Source organism: Mastigoproctus giganteus, chromosome 7 (genome assembly GCF_048544385.1).
Source record: "Mastigoproctus giganteus isolate SK-2022 chromosome 7, ASM4854438v1, whole genome shotgun sequence".
Classification (NCBI taxonomy): domain Eukaryota; kingdom Metazoa; phylum Arthropoda; class Arachnida; order Uropygi; family Thelyphonidae; genus Mastigoproctus; species Mastigoproctus giganteus.
Window position 1 is genome coordinate 66,034,115 of NC_143581.1, and position 20,254 is coordinate 66,054,368.

Genomic DNA, 20,254 nt, shown 5'->3' on the forward strand with positions numbered 1-20,254 from the left:
TACAAAGTCTGTCTTGACCATCCGCATAACCAAATTACTTGGAGCCAGAACATCATGGCATCATAGATGAACAAAGGATGCCAGGAGCAATTGACCTTTAATGTAGCAGTTAAGGAGCAAGCCTGCAAGAGGAGATTAACCAGGATAATGATAACCAAGAGCTGCCAACACCACCTAAAGTCGGCCATTGAGAGACTAACCATAGCCCAGAAAGAAGGAAGGGTTTGACAGACTTCAAACTTCGTTGAACAACAGAAGCAGCAGTTAATAACCTGATGGATTACTTTCAAAAAACCATATTGCCAGTCTACCAAGCCATAAGGAAGATAGACAGACGATACCCACTGTTCATTCTCAAAAAGGAGACTCCACTTGCACAGACAGAAGAAACAAAAATAGACAGGTGGGTGAAGAAGGCACTTTGTGGCAGTCACTACAATGATAAGATAAGATGACTTCCAACATGTGGCACACATGTGGGATGTTATTCCTAGAAACTGAAGATTCATGCTTGCCATCCAATACTAGACAATCAACACCAGGAACTACAGGAAAAACAATGGCAAGGACTCCAGAGTGAAAGATGACGATGCCACCTGGGCCCGGAAACAATCCAGCACGTCATCATGGAATGCAGAGTCATCAACCAGACAAAGTACACTCATAGGTGCAACTAAATCTCCAAGATAATACATCTGAAGCTAGCCTGCAAGAGGAGAAATACCAGTAATAGCCAGCAAAAATACCAGTTGATCAAAGAAAGTGTATTAAAAGTATGAAATAAAAGTATGAATAAAAGTATAAAAGTATGAATTAAAAGTAGAGCCCTCTATTCACAAACTACTGAGACCATGCCATAATAAAAGAGAAGATGATCCCATGCAACAAACCAGACATAACGGTCATTGACAAGAAGGAAATGGCTACCTACTTGATTGACATAGCGGTACCCAACACCAGCAACCTCCAGAAAACCTACAAAGAAAAGATCAGGAAGTCAAAGAAATGTGACATGGAATAAGTAATAGCCATTCTCATCAATGTGTCAACCACTGGCATGGTGTCAAAGAGCCTCCATAAGAACCTGGTAGCAATGGCAATAGCCAGAGAACACTTTCATAGAACTCCAGAAAGTCAAGTTCCTGAACATCTGCAGGATAGTTTGAGAGTTCCTCGACAAACAATAATAATAATAATAGTAACAGGACACAACCACCCACCCCATGCACTTGGTATCAGTACCCACACGGGGATGGGGGGGTGCCTCCATAGCCAAGTGGGATGGAGCAGCAGTGCGTAGCACACGCTTCTTGATTAGACCGGGGTTCGAGCTCGTCACCACAAAATACGGAGAATGCGGAAAGCTCAGGGAATGTCCACCGCATATTCCTGGAGCAATATGGCCTTAGTTGCTAATGCTCCTAAAAACCAAACAACAAACAAAAACGGGGATGAGGGGGGAAATCTCATAAGGAGAAAAGTCAACTAAGTTATGTTAAAATGTACTTAAAAATGCTTATTCCATGTTAGCACTGGCTGTACTCTGCTTCACCATTTTGCATATACCATGAAAGAAAAATAAGAATAGGGCTCGTCGTAAATGTGGTCAGATAGGTAGTAAAAGCAGTTGTGTATTATGATTACTTAATAAATTAAATTTATTAGAAGCTGACAGTGTAAATTAAATTAACTCGGCACATGATTTCACTTATTACCTGGGTGGCAGCTTTTCTGACTCTCATACAGTCATCCCCCGATTATGTTCTGGGAAAACACCGCACAGTCCAAATTTGCACAATGTGAAACGTAGTTTATATGACATAATGACAGGTTCCATACCTGTACACAAAAAACTAAATGTGGAAAAAAAATTTAATTAAAAAATTGTCTTCATTTGGTAAGAAAAAAATTAGAAACACGTCCATAAAATTAATCTTACTAATACTTACCTCTAGATTTTTAATCTAAATTCATTTCTTCTTTGTTGCTGTTTTCCTGTGATAAACTTGCAAAAGTATCTGGCAGCACTTTTTGAAAAAAATTAGTTAAAATTATTTGCATACTGTTTTTCTGTATAAATTTCTTCATAAGGAACTAAAGCTAATAATAAAGTTCTGCAAAAATTTAAACTCTGCAAATTAGGATCCATATCCAGAGATTCTTGGCTAAGCTGATTTTCAAGTCTTAAAAACTCAGCTAGTCTCTTCGCAATCAAATTTTTGCGTGCATCTTCTTCATTTTTATCATTTTTGTCATCTTCACATTTCTAAAAAATATCCACTGATAATTGTTTTCTAGGACCTCTGTGATATCTGCTGGTTCCAGTTCTTCAAATCCCTCTCTGCTAATCATTTTGCCAATTCTCACAATCTCAACTACCTCCGGCATTTCGACTGTGGCTTCTTTAAGTGTAGCTTTGTGGCCACAGCTTTTTTCCATGCTGCATTCATTGTTGAGTTCTTAACTTCATTCCACTTGAATTCAATATTTTTTACAGCATCAATGCTGTAAATCTATTCCATCAGTAGCTTCTACCAATTGTAGAAAAGATCTTCTTAGGTAATAAAGTTTAAAGGAAGCTATAACACCTTGGTCCATTGGCTGAATTAACAAACTTGTATTTGCTGGAAGAAAGGTAACTTTCACATTTGGGTGCAGATCAGACAAATGTGCAGGATGACTGGGTGCATTGTTAAGAATGAGCAAGGTTTTGAATGCTATGTTATTCTTGCCGACCGGGCTAGCTGGGTTGGTAAAGTGCCTGCCTGGCAACCCAAAGGTCGAGGGTTCGAATCCTGCCTTGGGCTTGGATCAAAGTACTGCAAAAACCTTGGGAGGTGCAATATGGCCACAGAAGCCAATGTGCCAACAACTACCAAAAAAAAAAAAAAAAAAAAAATGTTATTCTTCAGGCAATATCTTTTTGTTTCGACACAAAAGCAATTTAAAAAACAATCTTCGAAGATTTTAGCTGTCATCCAGGCTTATTTGCTTGATTTCCAATGAACTGGTAAGGAGCTTTTTGATATTCCTTTAAAAGCACAAGGATTTTCGGACCTATAAATTAGAAGTGGTTTACACTTAAAGTCACCCTCTGCATTGCCACATAAAAGTATTAACCTAACTTTTGCAGCTTTGAAACCTGGGGTGGTTTTCTCTTCTTTTGAAATGAAGGTTAGGCTTGGCATATGCTTCCAAAATAAGCCTGTCTCATCAGCATTAAACACTTGACTTGCTAGATAGCCCTCAGTTGCAATAACATCCTTTAAAGTTTCAGATACAAAGAAGCAGCTTCTGTATCTGCACTGGCTGCTTCACCCGTTAATTTTCGATTTTGAAGACTGACGTTTTTTAAAATTTTTGAACCACACCTTACTGGCCTGAAATATGTCTGCATTGAATGGACTGGCTTCTTCTTGTAAGCGATTAAAAATTTGTAGAGCTTTGGTGTGAATAATATCTGAACTAAGAGGCATTTTCTTGTGATTAAGATCTTCTATCCAGAAAGAAAGTAATTTTTCAGTTTTCTCTATTAATGGATTTCTCACTTTTGTAATGCTTTTTGCAGCAAGTGATGTGGAACAGATAACTAAACTTTTAATTTTCTCAGCATTTTTCCTAATTTGTCAAATGCTAGATTCGTTTATGCTATATTTCTTGGCCAGTGTCTCAACCTTTTCGCCATTTTCTAGCTCCTTAACAATTTTTAATTTTTCCTCTAAATTTAAAATCTCTTGTTGTAGCTTTCTTCATTTTAAGCACTAATTAAAAAAACTTTATATAGACAAGAAATAATACTGACAGCTGGATTTTATGTTATTATGGTGAAATGTGTTTCTCCTTCAATGAGATCTTCAGTCATGTACAAAACATAAATAAATTTTCAAAATCTGTTCTTCATTCCTATTTTTGAAGCTTCATAAACAAAAATCGCATAGGTATTGAAACTTGCTGTCCAATCTAAAATTTTGGTAGTAAATACCTGACCATATGATATAAAACCATGCAAATTGAGGGATGACTGTATGTGTGTGTGTCTGTAATAAGTTTGATGGTAGTGATATCACATTTATCTTCCGAGAGAGAGAGAGAGAGATCTAGCCTACTACTGAAAATGCTTATTAGCCTAACATTCTTGCATATTACATGATTACAGACACAAATGGCAGATGTATTCATATAAATGAATACACTGCCATTTGTGTTCATGTATAGAATACATGAATATTTAAAAACTCTCAATTTTAAATGTACATATGCACATATATTTCTACTTATATATAGCTGTCTACTTAGACAGCGAAATTGCCATCCACCCAGACAAAATATATACACATCACTATGTAAAAGAGACCATTTTAATTTCGAAACAATAAAACTCACACACTGGGAAAGTAACATAGCAAAACATATACATGGTAATACCATAAGTCACAGTTGTAAATATCCTTAGCTTCAAAATAACGACATAAATCTTCCAATTTGACGGTCCACTCTGTCACAACCCCCATTATCAACAGATCCACCTTCACCACTTACGGTTTTCCAAGAAATTTTATGCCGAGTTTTGAACTTGTCTAGCCATCCCACAGAAGCTTTGAACTCATTTACTCCCATAGATTTCGCAACCTTCAAAGCCTTTTCCCTAATAATAGGCCCATTAATGGGAATTTTTTTAGCACGTGTGCGACAAATTTGAAGTCCAACAGTTTACGGGAATGATTTTTGAACCTGATCATTTCCGTGTTGCCAAAATTGTTTGAGCAGTTCATTTTTTTTCTTTAGGATGTCGCTTACCTGCGTCTTCCCGATTTTGAATTTTGCAGCGAGATTGTGAACACTTTTTTTGCCGATCATACACATTAATGAGTTCGACTTTATCTTTTAAAGTTAAATGTTTACGAGAAGACATTGTGCACTTCACATGACACTGAACAAAACTGAAAACTGACAACCCACCCTGCACACACCGAATTCATCAGAAGTTTTACATGTGCCTTAAAATTCTTGAAAAAGGGTTTAGAACCGCGACGTAAACCTTGATAAAATTCAGAGAATCGGAAATAGAAAATAAACACACGATTGAGGCAATACGTGGAAGAAACGTTCCTAGAAAAAGGGCCGTGAGCTCGGCCGCTGTCCGTTATGGGGAGATCAAATTAAGTGCTAATCTAAATGAAACAGTGCAGATTGCCTGTCCGCGTCCGTTACAGAGAATGTCCGCTAGACAGAAGCTGCAAACACGTTAAAACCAATGGAGGTGAGTTGGGGAATTTTAAAATGTCCGTTGTAGAGAGATGTCCGTTAACGAGAGGTGTCCGTTAGGAGAAGTTTCACTGTATATAGCTTTGCCTCCAGACAAACACGTGCTGTTACGCCTTGGAAAAGCGGTACCGGCACAGTCCGAGGCAAGGCATAAAACAAATGTAAAAATAATGTAAATACACATGTAAATAAAGGAATTTAATCCACTAGTTAACAGAAAGATAACAGAAAGATAACAGAAAGTTAACATAAATTCATCGAACCAACAACAAACCACCATAATAGGCATTCGCTTGAAAATCGGGCACTTCGGCCAATGCGCCATCAGCACACAGTGAAATGTTAATGCGACTGCACCATAAAAATAGCCATCCATAAAAACAAATTAAAGGCGGTAAATTCCCTTTTCGACTCTACGACCTCCACTGGAACACATCAAGTAAGTAGTAATATTGCAATATAAAATACTTACCCGTTGGGCTTTGTGTATTCTATCACAGTTGCTGTAGAGATTATAAAAAATTAATTTAATTCATAATTAATACTAATTTAACTAACAACAATTAAGAAGAATAATATAAACATAAGTCCAAAAAAAAAAAAATTTTTTTAAAAAGAACCTTAGAATCTAGAATTAAATAAAATAGCAAAGCTGTGATAGATACAAACAGAAACGAGTAAGTAAAAAATGCATTACATCGAATGGGCCGTCAATCCACTCAAAGCCCCCGATGAAGTAGGGGATTGACGTCCACGTGATGTAATACAAAAATGTATAAATAATATTATATAGTTATAAAATAGTATTGATAATTGCCTATTGTTACAGTTAAAAAAAAAAAAAAAATTTTCATCAATAATTATCATGAAAATTTCTTTAGCAATACGCAATAAGCTTCTAAATCCTAAATGTATAGGCCATGGGAAATTAAGATAACCGAGATAAGGCTAGCTTAAAGACCAGTATATGTAAAAAACACCAGTATTTAAGAAAATCGAACTATTGGAAACGTGTATATATATATATATATACTATTATTCACTACCATTTTCAACTTATTTCAAATTTGGCATACTTTCAGTGTGCAAAATTTGAACATATAGTAGGACCCTATTGAGAAGTTTGCCAGTGGAGTGGAGGTTTAAAACTTCTTCGAAGGGAAAATAAATTAAGGGTATGAAATATTAACTACACAAATAAAAATGAAAAGATACCCATATGTAAGTTAAAGATGATTTTTAGGTAATATTTCAGAATTTATAAGTATTTTACTCTGCCTGTGGGAAACATTTTTAAACTGAGGATTTCTAATTGCTTAACATTCTGTTCATTATACTCATTACCAAGTTGGAAAGATGAACTTCAAAGGAGTTCATCCTTCCAATCAGGAAAATATAATATAATTAGTATAACGGGTATGATTAATATTTGTAGCATTAAAATAAAACTGCCAAGGAGAGACGAATAATTATGGCCAGTACGATAAATAGACAAAAATACAGCTGTTCTTTAAAGAATTACCAAAAATACTGGTGGTAATCTACAGAAATAAATAAAGTATTATAAATTCAGCTTTCAACATACCTTAAAAAGGTCACGATTACAATAAGACACAGCAAGAATCCACTAAGTAATTCAGAACCATTAGAACTTAATGGCAAACGCTTCACGCGGTCGATGCTATCCAGTTATGGATATCGGTGAAAACAATTGCACTATGTCACTTCCATTATATCAAAATATTTATACCAAAAAGGTTTTAGGGCTGAAAACCTCAAGACTACAGAAAATTCACTAAATGAACAAGTTAGTGCATAGCATCATATTATTTCGTAAGTAAATCACAGAAGTAGGTGAAATTGCATCATTTTTGTTACATCTCATATTGTGAATGCCTTCACGATGAGTTGCGCTGATATTGCACTACCTCAAATAAGCAACGCTTTGCAAGTGGAGAAGACTAATGTTACTTTTTCTCGGCAGATGTTATTTAATTAATGTTACTTATTCTCCGAGAATAAGTAACATTAGCCTTCTCCACTGGCGAAGCATTGCTTATTCGATGTAGTGCTATATCAGGACAACTTGTTGTGAAGGCATTCACAATATGAGATATAACAGAAACTATGCAATTTCTTTCGCCTACTTTGGTGATGTATTATGAACTAAAATGATGCTATGCATTAACTCGTTTGATTCCCAAAATTTTTATATTGTTTAATATTTTTTAATATAAAAATAAAAATTTCTATATTTAAAATACGTATTAAGTGAGAAATAATACTTTGTTTTCTTTATCACCTACTTTTTATGCAGGAAAGCTTTTTACCTGGGAAAAAAATACATTACAATATATAGAGTTGATAATGGGAATTAAGAAACCAAACCTAGTATGGGGGAAAGTGCGGGAATTTCTTATCCGAGTTCTACTGTACAAAGGGTACTAGGAAAGTTTTGCAATACAGCTTTGTTTATTTAATTTTTTCAAAGTAATTTCCTCTACATTCAATACACCTCTCCGTCCTCTGAAACCAATCTTTAAACCAGTTCTGCCAAGTTTCACTAGGGAGTAAAGCACACTCGTTGTTCCAAGCCCGTAGAAGGTCCTCATCACTGGAAAACCGCCTCCCTTTTAGCTTCATTTTCACATGCGGGAACAGTGCAAAGTCGCAGGGAGCAAGGTCTGGACTGTAGGGAGGGTGCTCGAGAAGTTTCAGTCCTGTCGTGGTCAAATATTCGGTGCAGGCTTTGGCGCGGTGAGCTGCAGCATTATCGTGATGGAGGTACCAGGTGTCCATTCTTGACTTTGGCCGCAGGTTCTTCATAGATCCAATGACTTTAGGCAGGCATTGTTCAGTATACCACTTAGCTGTGACTGTCTTCTGCGTGTCCAAAACGACACGTTCCACAATTCCACTCGATTTGAAAAATACAGCTATCATTTTCTTCTTTACAGATCGGGATTTTCTGACAATTACGGGTGTGTCGTCATCATCAAAGACCCAAACTTTGTTTTGAGCCTTGGTCGGCAGATCGTAATAGTACAGCCAAGTCTCGTCACCTGTCACGATGTTGTTCACATACTGAGATTGTCCCTTATCAAACTTTTTTAACATCTCCCGGCACCAAGTCACACGTCGTGTCATCTGCTCTTCAGTCAGTTGATGCGGCACCCAGAGAGAACAAAGTTTGTTCACGTGCAAATTATCTTGCAGAATCGAACGAATTGCTGGTGCATTTAAGCCCAAAGTATCCTCTATCTGTTGGTAGGTCACTCGCCTGTTTTCGTCAAGCATTTTCCTCACAGCAGTAACGTTTTCCTCCGTAACTGACGTTCGTGGCCTTCCCGGCCTCTCAGAATCCTCCAGAGTGAAATTTCCCCTTTGGAATTCTCTATACCACCTGAATATCGTTGTACGATGTGGACAATCATCATCTAGTGCAAGAGTCATTTCTTCTAAGCACTGGTCTATGGTTAAACCACGCACGAAATTATACCGCAAAACTGTCCTTATCTCATTTCGTGACCACGATGCCATCGCAAGCACTTTACACTCTCACTACTAATGAATAACTGAGCCCATCGACTTGGCGCGGCGGCTACTATGCACGTATGAACATGTCTCAACATGCAGCAACAAGCAGCTTCCTGTGATTCATTGTTGCATCATATTGCAAAACTTTCCTAGTACCCTTTGTATATATCTTGCTCCCTGCAGTGTTGTGCCCATTTTGGAGAGAGAATATTGGGTTTTGTGTTCCTATCTTTAATATTTGAAATGTTTGAAAGAAATAATAAAACTTTCAAAAACAACTAGAGTAAGACAAGATGTTTATTAAACTGGTAGAAGAATAAAAACAAGTAAATAAACTATAATAAACGAACACATAATTTGTATTATTGGTGAATGTACCACCACAATAATTATTGTACCACTTAATGGGTTCTCACACTCAAATACTCTGCAAAAACCATAAAAAATGACTTCTGAGATGATTGTAGTAAAAATTTGGCTACATTTAGGAAGGCAGAAAAAATTTCAGATTTTTAATCATTAAGTAGTGGTTAACATAGGATTGTTATTTTCAAAGGTCATCTGCCAGGTGACCTGCCAACACTGCCAGGTTAAGATTTTAAAAAATAATAAAAATAAAATAATTTTAAACATTAATGAAAAGTTTTGCTCCTCAGGGTACATAATGCTAAACTGGAATTCAGCTTTAAATTTTTTTATTTTATTTTTATTTTCTAGACTACTAGACTTTGTAAGTGATCCTTGAGTTCCCCTGAAAATATGCACAGCCTTCTAATGAAAAATTAATGCTCTGAATTATTCTAGTCACCTCAAATTATAAGTTGGTTAACATTCTCTTCTTTCATGGGAGTAGGGCATGGGGAAGGAACATCTTATTTTGGTTTGAGTATTAACTCCCCAGTCATGTTGTCAACAACAGTAGACATTCATATTTTAAATTGTTGCCAATAGGTGGTACTTGCACTTGCAGGGTTGAGGCTCTCAGTACCTTCCCTTCTTAAACTAATTCATAGTTTTCATGTGATTCAAGGACATCTGGTGGTCACTTGATAGAGTAATTGGTGTACAAATTGACCTGGAGGAAATTGGTCAACCACATGAATAATCGCACTACTATTCTAGTTTTGATTTCAGATTGTATTGTTCTTGTCCATTGTGTGATTGGGCAGTTCTTTTGGTCTTATTACAGTTTTGGTTTAAATTTTAAAGTGCATTGTTGTTGTTCATTCTTATTTTATTTGTATAGAAGTAGAGTTTTCCACGTCATGTTCTAAAAGAATTGCAGTTGGTAATTTCAGTGCTAAGAGTGAAGTATTATTATTACAAGATAAATGAATGTACAGCTGACCAAATAAATTCTGTAAATTGAGCAAATGATGTTAAAGCTAACAATCTTTGATGTATTAACTGTGATTCTTTTACTGATCACGAAATAGATGAGACAATTGATTCAGAGGATGGTAATGGAAGGTGAAAAGCAGCAGCTTTAATTTATTGATGTATTAAGATACAGTCAACAAACTATATTACAGTTATCGGATAATTCTAAAGTTAATGAATGAATTGAAACATGCTATTGGACAAGAGTAAATCAAACTGTTTATCCTTATCAATGAAAAGTATTCAATTAAACAATCTTCTCTTCTTTCAATGTTTGAAATTTTTGTAATTTTTGAATTTAATTTATAGCTTATTTTTAACCTAAATTTTCTGTTTGTTCTGTTTCTGTATTTTTGCTGTAATAAAATATAATGCAGTTATTATTTCTCAAAAAAGTTCTTCAAAATATATAGTGCTGATATCTTGGGAATTTACCTTATAAGTTTCCAAGATATGAGTACTATACTTTGAAGAAATACTCTTATCATATCTTGCAAGAGTAAGGGTATTGAAACCAATATCTTTACTCTTTTGTTTAACATGCATGAAATAATTACAAATATTCTATTGATTGATAGAATAATCATAATTGATGGAATATTTACCAAAAATGCATGATATAAGTATTTTATCAGTGTTGAACATCAAATGATTATTTAAGGCACTTCTTTTTCTCCCAGGAACTTGTAACTTGTTATGATATTACAAGAGTGGGGGTCTGCATGCATAAAAGTGAAATTTAAATTGGAAAACATAGCTAAAACTTTGTTTTCTGGTTTTAAGAAATATTGAATTACTTCAGATCTTTTGATCTTTATGTAAATATATTACTCAGATCTGAAGGTCTACATCACCCCCTCAAGATTAAAAAAAAAAAAAACATTTAAATCATTGTGTGTGCTTTTTTCCTCCATTTAATCTAATTTAGAGGCCCCTGAATGCCGTCTCAAGTCTCTCACACTTAATCTCAATTTGAACATATTCATTATATTTACTTTTGATTTCAGTCTTTATTCTGTTTCTCACACTGTTAGTTTCCATAGTAAAATTACTCAGAACTGTTGAATTTAATTTATAGTTGTAATTACAAATATAATAACTCTTACAAGGAAGAGTCACAACTAAGATTTCATCTTTTACAGTGAAACAGCCTCCCTGGGTCATCCCACTCTCATTCCTTCTGACCACATAGCTGTTAAACTTGATATTACTTATAACTGCATCTCATTTTGACATTCAAAATTTTAACCTTCCAACACAAAAGATATTAGGAGCTATAGTACTTAGCACCATGCATGTGTTAATTTCATATAAGGCAAAAGTTATTATTGAGAGTACACTCTGCTCCCATTATCCAAAGGGGGGGTATGCCTAATAAGAGTGCTTCATGTACTCCTCTGCAGACAGGATGCTGTTTCTGATGGAATGGCTGATCCATTGGATATTGTCATATATGTACCAGACTAAATAAAGGAGATAGTCATACTAGAGAATTGTGTGCATGCGCACAATTCAGGGGCGCCTCCGTAGCCAGGTGGGAAGGAGCAGCAGTGCGTAGCACACGCTTCTTGATTAGACCGGGGTTCGAGCCCGTCACCACCAAATACGGAGGATGCGGAAAGGTCAGAGAATGACCACCGCATATCCCGGAGCAATATGGCCTTAGTTGCTAATGCTCCTAAAATCCAAAAACAAACAAACAAAAAAAACAAGCGCACAATTCAGCACGACTTAAGTGACTTTGGGCATAGTATGATACTAATATGTAACTGACTGTCATACCATGTTCAAAGTCATCTAGGATTATGTGTTGGCCTGTTCATTCAGGAATGCTTGGAGTGTACTGAGACTGGTCCAGAAAACAGTAAACATCCAGCCAATGGCAGTTTTGTAGCCAGAGACAAAAGCTTGTTCATGTGAGACATTGTTGGAGGTGAAAATAATTGTGCAGTATAACAGTGGTGCATAAATGGATATAGCAGCAGATGACCTCACCTCCATGCTAACAGCAGGTCCATCATATGTCAACAACTACATGAATCGGTGGGTCTGTCATACCAGGTGTCAGTATTTCAGACTTCTAGTGAAAGCATGTTGGAATGGGATGTTTTTGTGTAACAGATCAAGTCCTTGATAGATTAACACCCAAATGCCAGAACTTAATTGAATATTAATGCCAACAAAATGCCTCTCTTCATGCCCAAGTTCATTCATCTGGTAATGGTTACTTTACCAGGATAATATGCTATATCACAAGGCAGAGATCGGTGGGAATTGTTTGAGATTGACTTTACCATACTTCTTGGCCATGCTCGTTAATCAGATCTCAACCTGACTAAACAAACTTATGATTCCTTAGACTCAGAGGAGGTCCCCATGGACTGGAGGTATGCAAATGTATTTCCATTTCACAAAGAGTTTCAAAAGGTGACACAAGTAACTATAGACCTGTTAGTTTGTGTTCCGGGGTAAATAATGGAGTCACTGGTTAAAGAAGCATTGCAGGATCATCTGGACAAGCCTGCAGTAGTAGTTAAGACATAGCATGGATTTGTTAAAGGGAGGTCTTGTCTGACCAATTTGATTGGATACTATGATGTGGTCACAAATGAACTGGATGCAAAAAATAATTTTGATATCATATACTTGGATTTCAGGAAAGCTTTTGATACTGTTGCACATAGAAGACTGCTGTACAAATTGGAGTGGTATGGCATTAAGGGCAAGTTGCTACAATGGATAAAGGGATGGTTGAGTGGGAGACGACAGAGAGTGGTAATCAGTGGACACTGCTCTTCTTGGACTAATGTTATTAGTGCAGTGCCCCAGGGTTCGATGCTGGGCCCATTGTTGTTTTGTGTATTCATCAGTGATATTGATGAGGGCATATCAGGCATAATGTCCAAGTTTGCAGATGATACAAAGATTGGCAGGGTTGTTAATGACAGTAAAGACAGTATGCTACTGCAACTGGATCTAGATAAGTTGAGCAAATGGGCTGAGAAGTGGCAACTGAAGTTTAGCATTGACAAATGCAAAGTACTGCATATGGGTAGCAGTAACCCAAGAGAAACGTAGCAACTGTGTGGTACTACACTCAGGGAAGTGGAGAGTGAAAAAGACCTGGAGGTAATTGTGCAGTGAAATATGAAGTTTGCTGAGCAGTGCAGATGGCCTGCCAGAGCAGGTCAATGGAGTCTTTGTCAATGATATATATAGGAATTTTGCTAGTAGGGACAAGAAGGTGATTATCCCATTGTACAAGGCAATGGTCAGGCCACACCTTAAATACTGTGTACAGATCTGGAGGCCTCATTTTAGGAAGGATATAGAGTTGCTAGGATGAGTACAAAGAAGGTCGTCAAGATTGGTGAGCAGAACAAATGGGTGCTTTTACCAAGATAGGCTTAAGTTCTGCAAATTGCAGCTCCTGGAGACTAGGCACGTGCGAGGTGATCTGATTGAGGTGTATAAGGCCTAGAACGGGTTGAGCAAGCTCAATACTGATGGGATTCTTCCTCTTGCTCAGATTAAGTACCTGAGGGGGCATAGATTCAAACTGAGGGAAGACAGTTGTAGAATAGATGTGCAGAAATTTGCCTTTAGCCAGCAGGTAGTTGCTTGTTGGAACAGACTTCCGTCTCTTGTTGTGGAAGTTGATAGCTTAAATAAATTTGTGGCTGAGCTGGACAAGCATATGGAGTGAACAGATGAGTGAAATGGGTTGTTTTTTTTTTTTTTTTTTTGCTGAAGCTGCATAAGCTTGCTTTCTTGCATCGTATGCCTCTGCTAATGCTAACTGTGGAATGAGTGGAACGAGCTGTTTGTGTAGGTAGTCTCTCTCACCATCTAGTTTGAAGTAACTGCAGGATGCATTTCAGTCTTTATGGGCAGCATCCCTCTCAGATTCTTCTGACACCTTATGGAATTCATGCTCTGATGACTTGAAGCTGTTCTGAATGCTGAAGGTTGTGTTACTTATTATTAGGTTGACATACTGAATAAACTGGATCGTCAGTGTATATGAGTACCTTTGTTTAATCTCATAATATCCCTCTAAATGCTCTTTCCTCCTCCCCCTACCATGCGTATGTATCTTCAAAAAAAAAGTTTTTTATTTTAATCGATAAATTTTTCTGAAAATATTTAATAGCAAATGAGGCTTCATCATTATTGTATTGTTTAATTACTAAAAAATGATATTTATAATTTTATTATAACCAATGTAGGACACAGGATGATTTCCAGAGCCGTGCAGAAAGTTACAATGGTGCAGTAAGAGACAATTATTGCTGGTCCCAAACTCTTGGTGATCTCGATGTCAGAATTAAGGTAAAAATTCTGTCAATGTTAATAAGTTTTTGCTATGAATATTTTTATAAAAAAGGGTACATATTCAAAGTATCCAACTTGTTAGTAATAAGGTTGCTAAATATGCTATCATTGGGAAGTTTAAGGAAGACTTAATTATCTATAACAGTGGTCTCAAACTCAGATTGCATGCGGGCCGAATGCACAATCTGAAAGCAGCTGACGGGCCGTACGTTAGTTTGTCTCCATCTATATAGCAACACAAACTGCGCAGCTGTGCATCCAGCTAACCAACTAGTGACTGACTCAAGGAAAATATATATCAGAAGTACCAACTCAATAGAAAAAATCGGAAACACCAGAATACTGAAGCGCCACCAACTGTTGGCTGGTGAACTGAATTTACTGATTGTATCGACGTGGGAAGTTCTCCCACCTTACCCCAGTCACGTGGCCTGGCATACAAACATACAGTGACAAAGACAAAGCCTCAACCTATTCATTCTATCTCTTTTTCCTTCAATAGCAGTCGTGCACATAAGCTCAGTCCATATCTCTGTCTCTAAAATTATAAGCACCGTATTTACAACAAATACATAATTCAAATGTATTCGCGGGCCGTGTAAAATTGCTTCGGGGGCCGGATGTGGGCCGCCAGTTTGAGACCACTGATCTATAATATCTATTATCTGTGATCTAAAGAACATTGGGTAACTTGTTAATTGAAAGAAAAATAAAAAATAAAAAAAATCAACTAAAGTGGAAAAAAAAATAATAGCATATCCTATATGTTAACTAACCATAAGCTGATTGAGGGGCTAATCTGCTGATCAGATCACAGCAGTATTTAATATCAAACTCTATCCACAACCTTTTATCTTTGCAACACTAAAGAGAATAATTATCTGTGGACACTTTAAAATAACTTTTTCCTGAAAAAGAGATTAAACATATCATTGAAATTCATGGAAGGGGTTAATGGGTATGTCTACAGCAAACAGTTTTATATTAACATGGTTTGCAATTCTTAGCAATACCTGTGTCGTTTCTTATCTTGTTTAAATGAGGATAAAAGTGCTAGAAAATTTTTTGCATTAACTTATTAAAAGCCATAATGTTAAAGAAAAAATTTATATTTTGTGATTACAGTGCCTTAACTGTGTGCTTAACCACTTATATGAGGAGTGATCAAAAAGTGCTGAGAATGGAATATAAAAGAGACATTAAATATTATTATATTTAATCTGCTGAGTTTAATCCTTAAAAAAAAAAAAAAAAAAAAAAAAAGAGAGGAGAAACATTCTTAGGCATCAAACCAGGCTTCCACAGCTCCTTTTAGCTGTTTATCATCTTTAAAATGAGTTCCACAAAGATGAGACTTGAGGTATTCTAAACAAATAATAGTACGTGGTGCCAGTTCTCGGCTGTACTGGTTTAAATGTTCAAATCCACATTGATGAATTTTAGCCCATGCAATCCAGGCTTTGTGCATTGTCATGGCAAAGCAAATCTGTTGACCAAACTTTCCTTGTCTTTTTTCCTGAATGCAACTTTTAACTTTTACATAAGACTGGCATAATATTCCCCTCTTATTGTGATTTTAGGTACAATGAATTGCTTAACAATAGCAAGAATTCATTTTAAATTCTCTTGTGATGACTTCACCCCTCATGTTTGCCATGAATGGAAATGTTTCTGGGCCAAACTTTGGACATTCCCAAATGCTTATGTATTATTGTTAAATTGCTTTTTTCAAGTTCAGACACTTTAATTCTTCTGTTTTCTAATTTTTTTCTTTAATAATGGCAGTTGTTTCAGTTGGCCAACCAGACCTTGATCATCCTCAGTCACCCCCCACCCTCTTGAACGTTGGTATCTTGAAATAGTAGCAACTGGTTGATACCTTTCTAAACATGGATTTCTAAGACATTGCTAAATGAAATTTCTGCTATCTTTGGTCCAAAATTTAATTAAGACATTAAGCTATCAAAATAATGTTCTATAATTTATTTATATATTTTATATACCCTGCTTTCAGAACTTTTTGACCAGTCCTCATGTTATGAAAATGAAAAAATAGGTTTTTCTTATTATTTATTTTTGAGACCTACTCCATGGGTTATGAAGCCCAGTCAGAATAGATGTCACTTCTGATCTTGAGTAACATTTATGCTATTAATTCCTCCAGTTTATATGAATTTGCGTGATATAACACAAATAGCAGTTGTATTTTATTTATGAAGAAAAATAATATATATAACTGTAGTATGAAATAATATTCAAACTCCCTAGGCTATCTACTGACCGGTATTTGGCGCATTATAGCCTCAGCTGCTTATGCGCCAATAAAACTCAAATCAAATCAAATCAAAATAGGCTATCTACTTGAAACATCTGTTTAATATAATGGCCAGCAAGAGCTGTTTGACAGGTCTTGTGGCCATTATATTAAACAGAACAGAGTAACAGTAAATGATAACCCAAAGAAGTTAGTTAACGTATCATTTCAGGCATGTTAGCAAATAGTAAAAGAAATCGCAACACAGTACAACATTTGGAAAAAATAAATAATAATTGTCAAATTTTTATTGGTCCAATTTTAATGAAGTTTGAAAAGGCTCAACAGATTGTTTTAAAAGAGCTAGATATAAAACTTCATGAAAATTGATCGACTAAGAGTTGAGTAATTACATGAGGACAGATGAATGAACAAAGAAATGCAAATTGCCTGATTTCCATAGGTCTGATTTTGATGAAATTTGGGATAGTTGTCTTTCTAAAAGAGCTAAATACAGGCAGTTCTCGCAGTTCTACGAGTTTTTTTTTTTTTTTTTTTCTTCTTAAACTATCAAGTATCAACAAAATCAAAAATATGAACATTAATCGCAAAAAATGAATGTTAAACATTCATAAATTTGCATTTCAAACCATGCACATAGCTATACAATACAGTGTACCCCATTTTCCAATATTAATTCGTTCCAGAGACACGAAATATTGTGAAAATATCGTAATGTGAACCCAATAACACATTGTTTTTGGTAATTCATTCCATGACCTAGGAAGTTGGAATTTTCGCTATATAATTTTCTAGTTATAATTTTCGCTCTAAAAGGTCGTTTTTCTAGTGCAAATTGTATTAGTTACCAATTCTCAAATCACTAAAATGCACTACACTTTTGTCGTTATCCTATGTTCTGTTATAAGAACCAATTTTGAACGCCTTTGTGACATTTTTTTTAAAACACATTTCTGGAGGTCACGACCATAAAACAATAAAAACAATTTGCACTTTCTGGTTTATTGGGCTTTTCTGTTACTGCAAGCAGTTATAAACAGGTAGTAAACTCGATGTTATTGCATTTGCAAAAATACTGATAGCTGGAATTGTGTGGTTTTTTGTGTTATTATGGTGAAATGTGTTTGCCCTTTACTGAAATCTTCAATCGTATAAAAACAAATAAAATTTCAGAATCTTACCTTCATTTCTTTTTTTTTTTTAAGCTCATAAAGTTGTTACTCTGTGCAAATCGTATTAGTTGCAATTTGTGCGTTCTGTTAAAAAATGCTTATGCATCTATTGAAATTTATTAAGAAAATAGAAGATTATCTTGAAAACAAACACCTCTTGAACATTTCTGAAGAAGACGACTCCTTGTGCAACAAACCGAGTGCCGAGCCAATATTAAGTGATCAACGAGTGTGTATTTAGTTGATGATGAAGAATAAACATTCTTTAAAATTTGTAAGTCATAAATAATTTCTTTATTATTATAATTTGCTTGATTTTACAGGCTATGTTTTAATTTCTTTGGATAAATCAATCATTATTTAAACATAAACTAATTAGCTAACTAATTTCATTGTTGAGAACGTAACCGCTATTTTTAACATTATGTCTATGGGAGTTAATTCTCGCTTTACCAGTTTTCTCTTTATGAGCGTGTGCTAGGAACGAATTAACTTGTAAAGTCGAGAACTACCTTTATATAAAATTTCATCAAAATCTGTCCACTGGGAAGGATTTTGATTAGATTTTATGACATGCGTTATTACATGGTCCTTTAGTTATAACAAGGTCCTTGAGGCCTGTCACAGAAATTGTCTCAGGTTTGACAAGATAGGGCTTGCTACCTGGAGTCTGAAACACTGTTGGAACTGATATTCTCATGACCCTTGAGCCAAGTGGACCAAATTTTGTTGAAGTCCAGTCATTCAGCAACAACGAAATCCTCTGCTTGCACCTTCACAGTGGTGGGACTGTTAATAACACTGGGCGAAGGTCCTGAAATACTGCACCTAGTGTACCGGAGGTGACGACCACCCAGGTGTGAACTAACTTAACAGGGGAAAGCCACCTCTCTGTGTTATTGCATGTAGTTCCACCTCTCAGCAGAACTACATGCAATAAAATTAACTTTTGAAAATCTGAATCTCTACCCATCTTTAAAATATATAGTATACACTGACTCTCTCAGCTCAATTATAGCAATGCAAAATTCTTTGGCCCCGGGTGCCAAGTGTATTTCGAGGCCAAGCAATATTCTTGCGATTCATAAAGTTCATAAAGAGGAAAACAGTTCTATACTTGAAAAGTCACAGAACACAGAAAGGAAATACACCTTTCTTTACATTTTCCTCTATTTATATTTTTACTAATTAACTAACACTTCAACCACTTGGCCTCCGAGCGGCACTGCTCCTGCCTCCCCTTGGCGGGGCCGGTAACCTGGGGGAAAAGTTATCCTCCGGGCGAAAAGGAATAACGATGGATATAAATGACTATCCACCACTAGAGCCTTCAAATTCAAGGCCAAACAAACCAAATGATGATGACCTGAACCAACCAAAAAAGGCTCCGAAGAGAAGTGCAGTGCAGTGAGATGCCAAACTTCCTTGTAATACATTTGCTCTCCAACCAGCCTGTCCGCAAATTATCACCATTTGTCATCCAAAGATTTTTGGAATCCATTGCTGGAACACCGAAAATGGTTAAAAGACTGCAATCTGGAGACCTCCTAATCGAAAGAGCCTCCTCAAAACATTCAGAGTGGCTGCTTAAAACAACAACTTTTGCTGGGCTACCGGTATCTATCACTCCCCACAATACTTTAAACTTGTCAAAAGGTGTCATCACAGAGTGGGACAAGATTACAATATCTGAAGAGGAATTAGTGCAGGAACTGGGCAATCAAAAAAGTAATTAGCGCAAAACGTACAAAGACCAAAAAAGATGGAAATCTTGTTCCAACCCGATCCATAATTTTAACATTCAGCACCCCAGATTTACCATCCTCAGTAAAAGCTGGCTATTTAAACTGCCAAATACGGCCTTACATACCTAATCCCATACGTTGCTTTAAATGCCAAAAATATGGACACTCACAACAAGCATGTAGAGGTGATGCCATTTGTCCAATTTATGGTTCCAAGGAGCATACACAAGCAGACCGTTCAGCCTCAAGTCCCATTTGCCCCAACTGCAAAGAAAGTCACCCAGCCTTTTCCAAATCTAGTGAAATGTGAAAAACAGGGAAGGAAATCCCAAAATATAAAATAGAGCACAAAGTTATGTACCCCGAGGCATGCAGACAGGTTATGTCGACCATGCCCAGTCGTTCATATGCATCTCACACTCGAAGCTTTAATTCAACAGCAGCTCAAACAGATGTATCAATACCTCCCAGCACATCTCTAGCTAACTGGGTTAAAAACACATTATCAAACGCTGTAAAAGACATACATCAAATTAAAATCAGTG

At 36.1% G+C, this 20,254-nt stretch overlaps 1 protein-coding gene across 3 annotated transcripts in view; it reads left to right on the plus strand.

Annotated features, from left to right (window-relative positions):
* The window catches only part of LOC150082969 (nudC domain-containing protein 3-like), a 97,178-nt gene that overhangs the window by 39,715 nt on the left and 37,209 nt on the right, over window positions 1-20,254 (plus strand). For all 3 annotated transcript variants that reach the window (XM_090376943.1, XM_090376944.1, XM_090376945.1), the window contains exon 5: window positions 14,412-14,514. In XM_090376943.1, coding sequence (XP_090233069.1) covers window positions 14,412-14,514 — 103 coding nt within the window. The remainder of the gene's footprint in view (window positions 1-14,411; window positions 14,515-20,254) is intronic.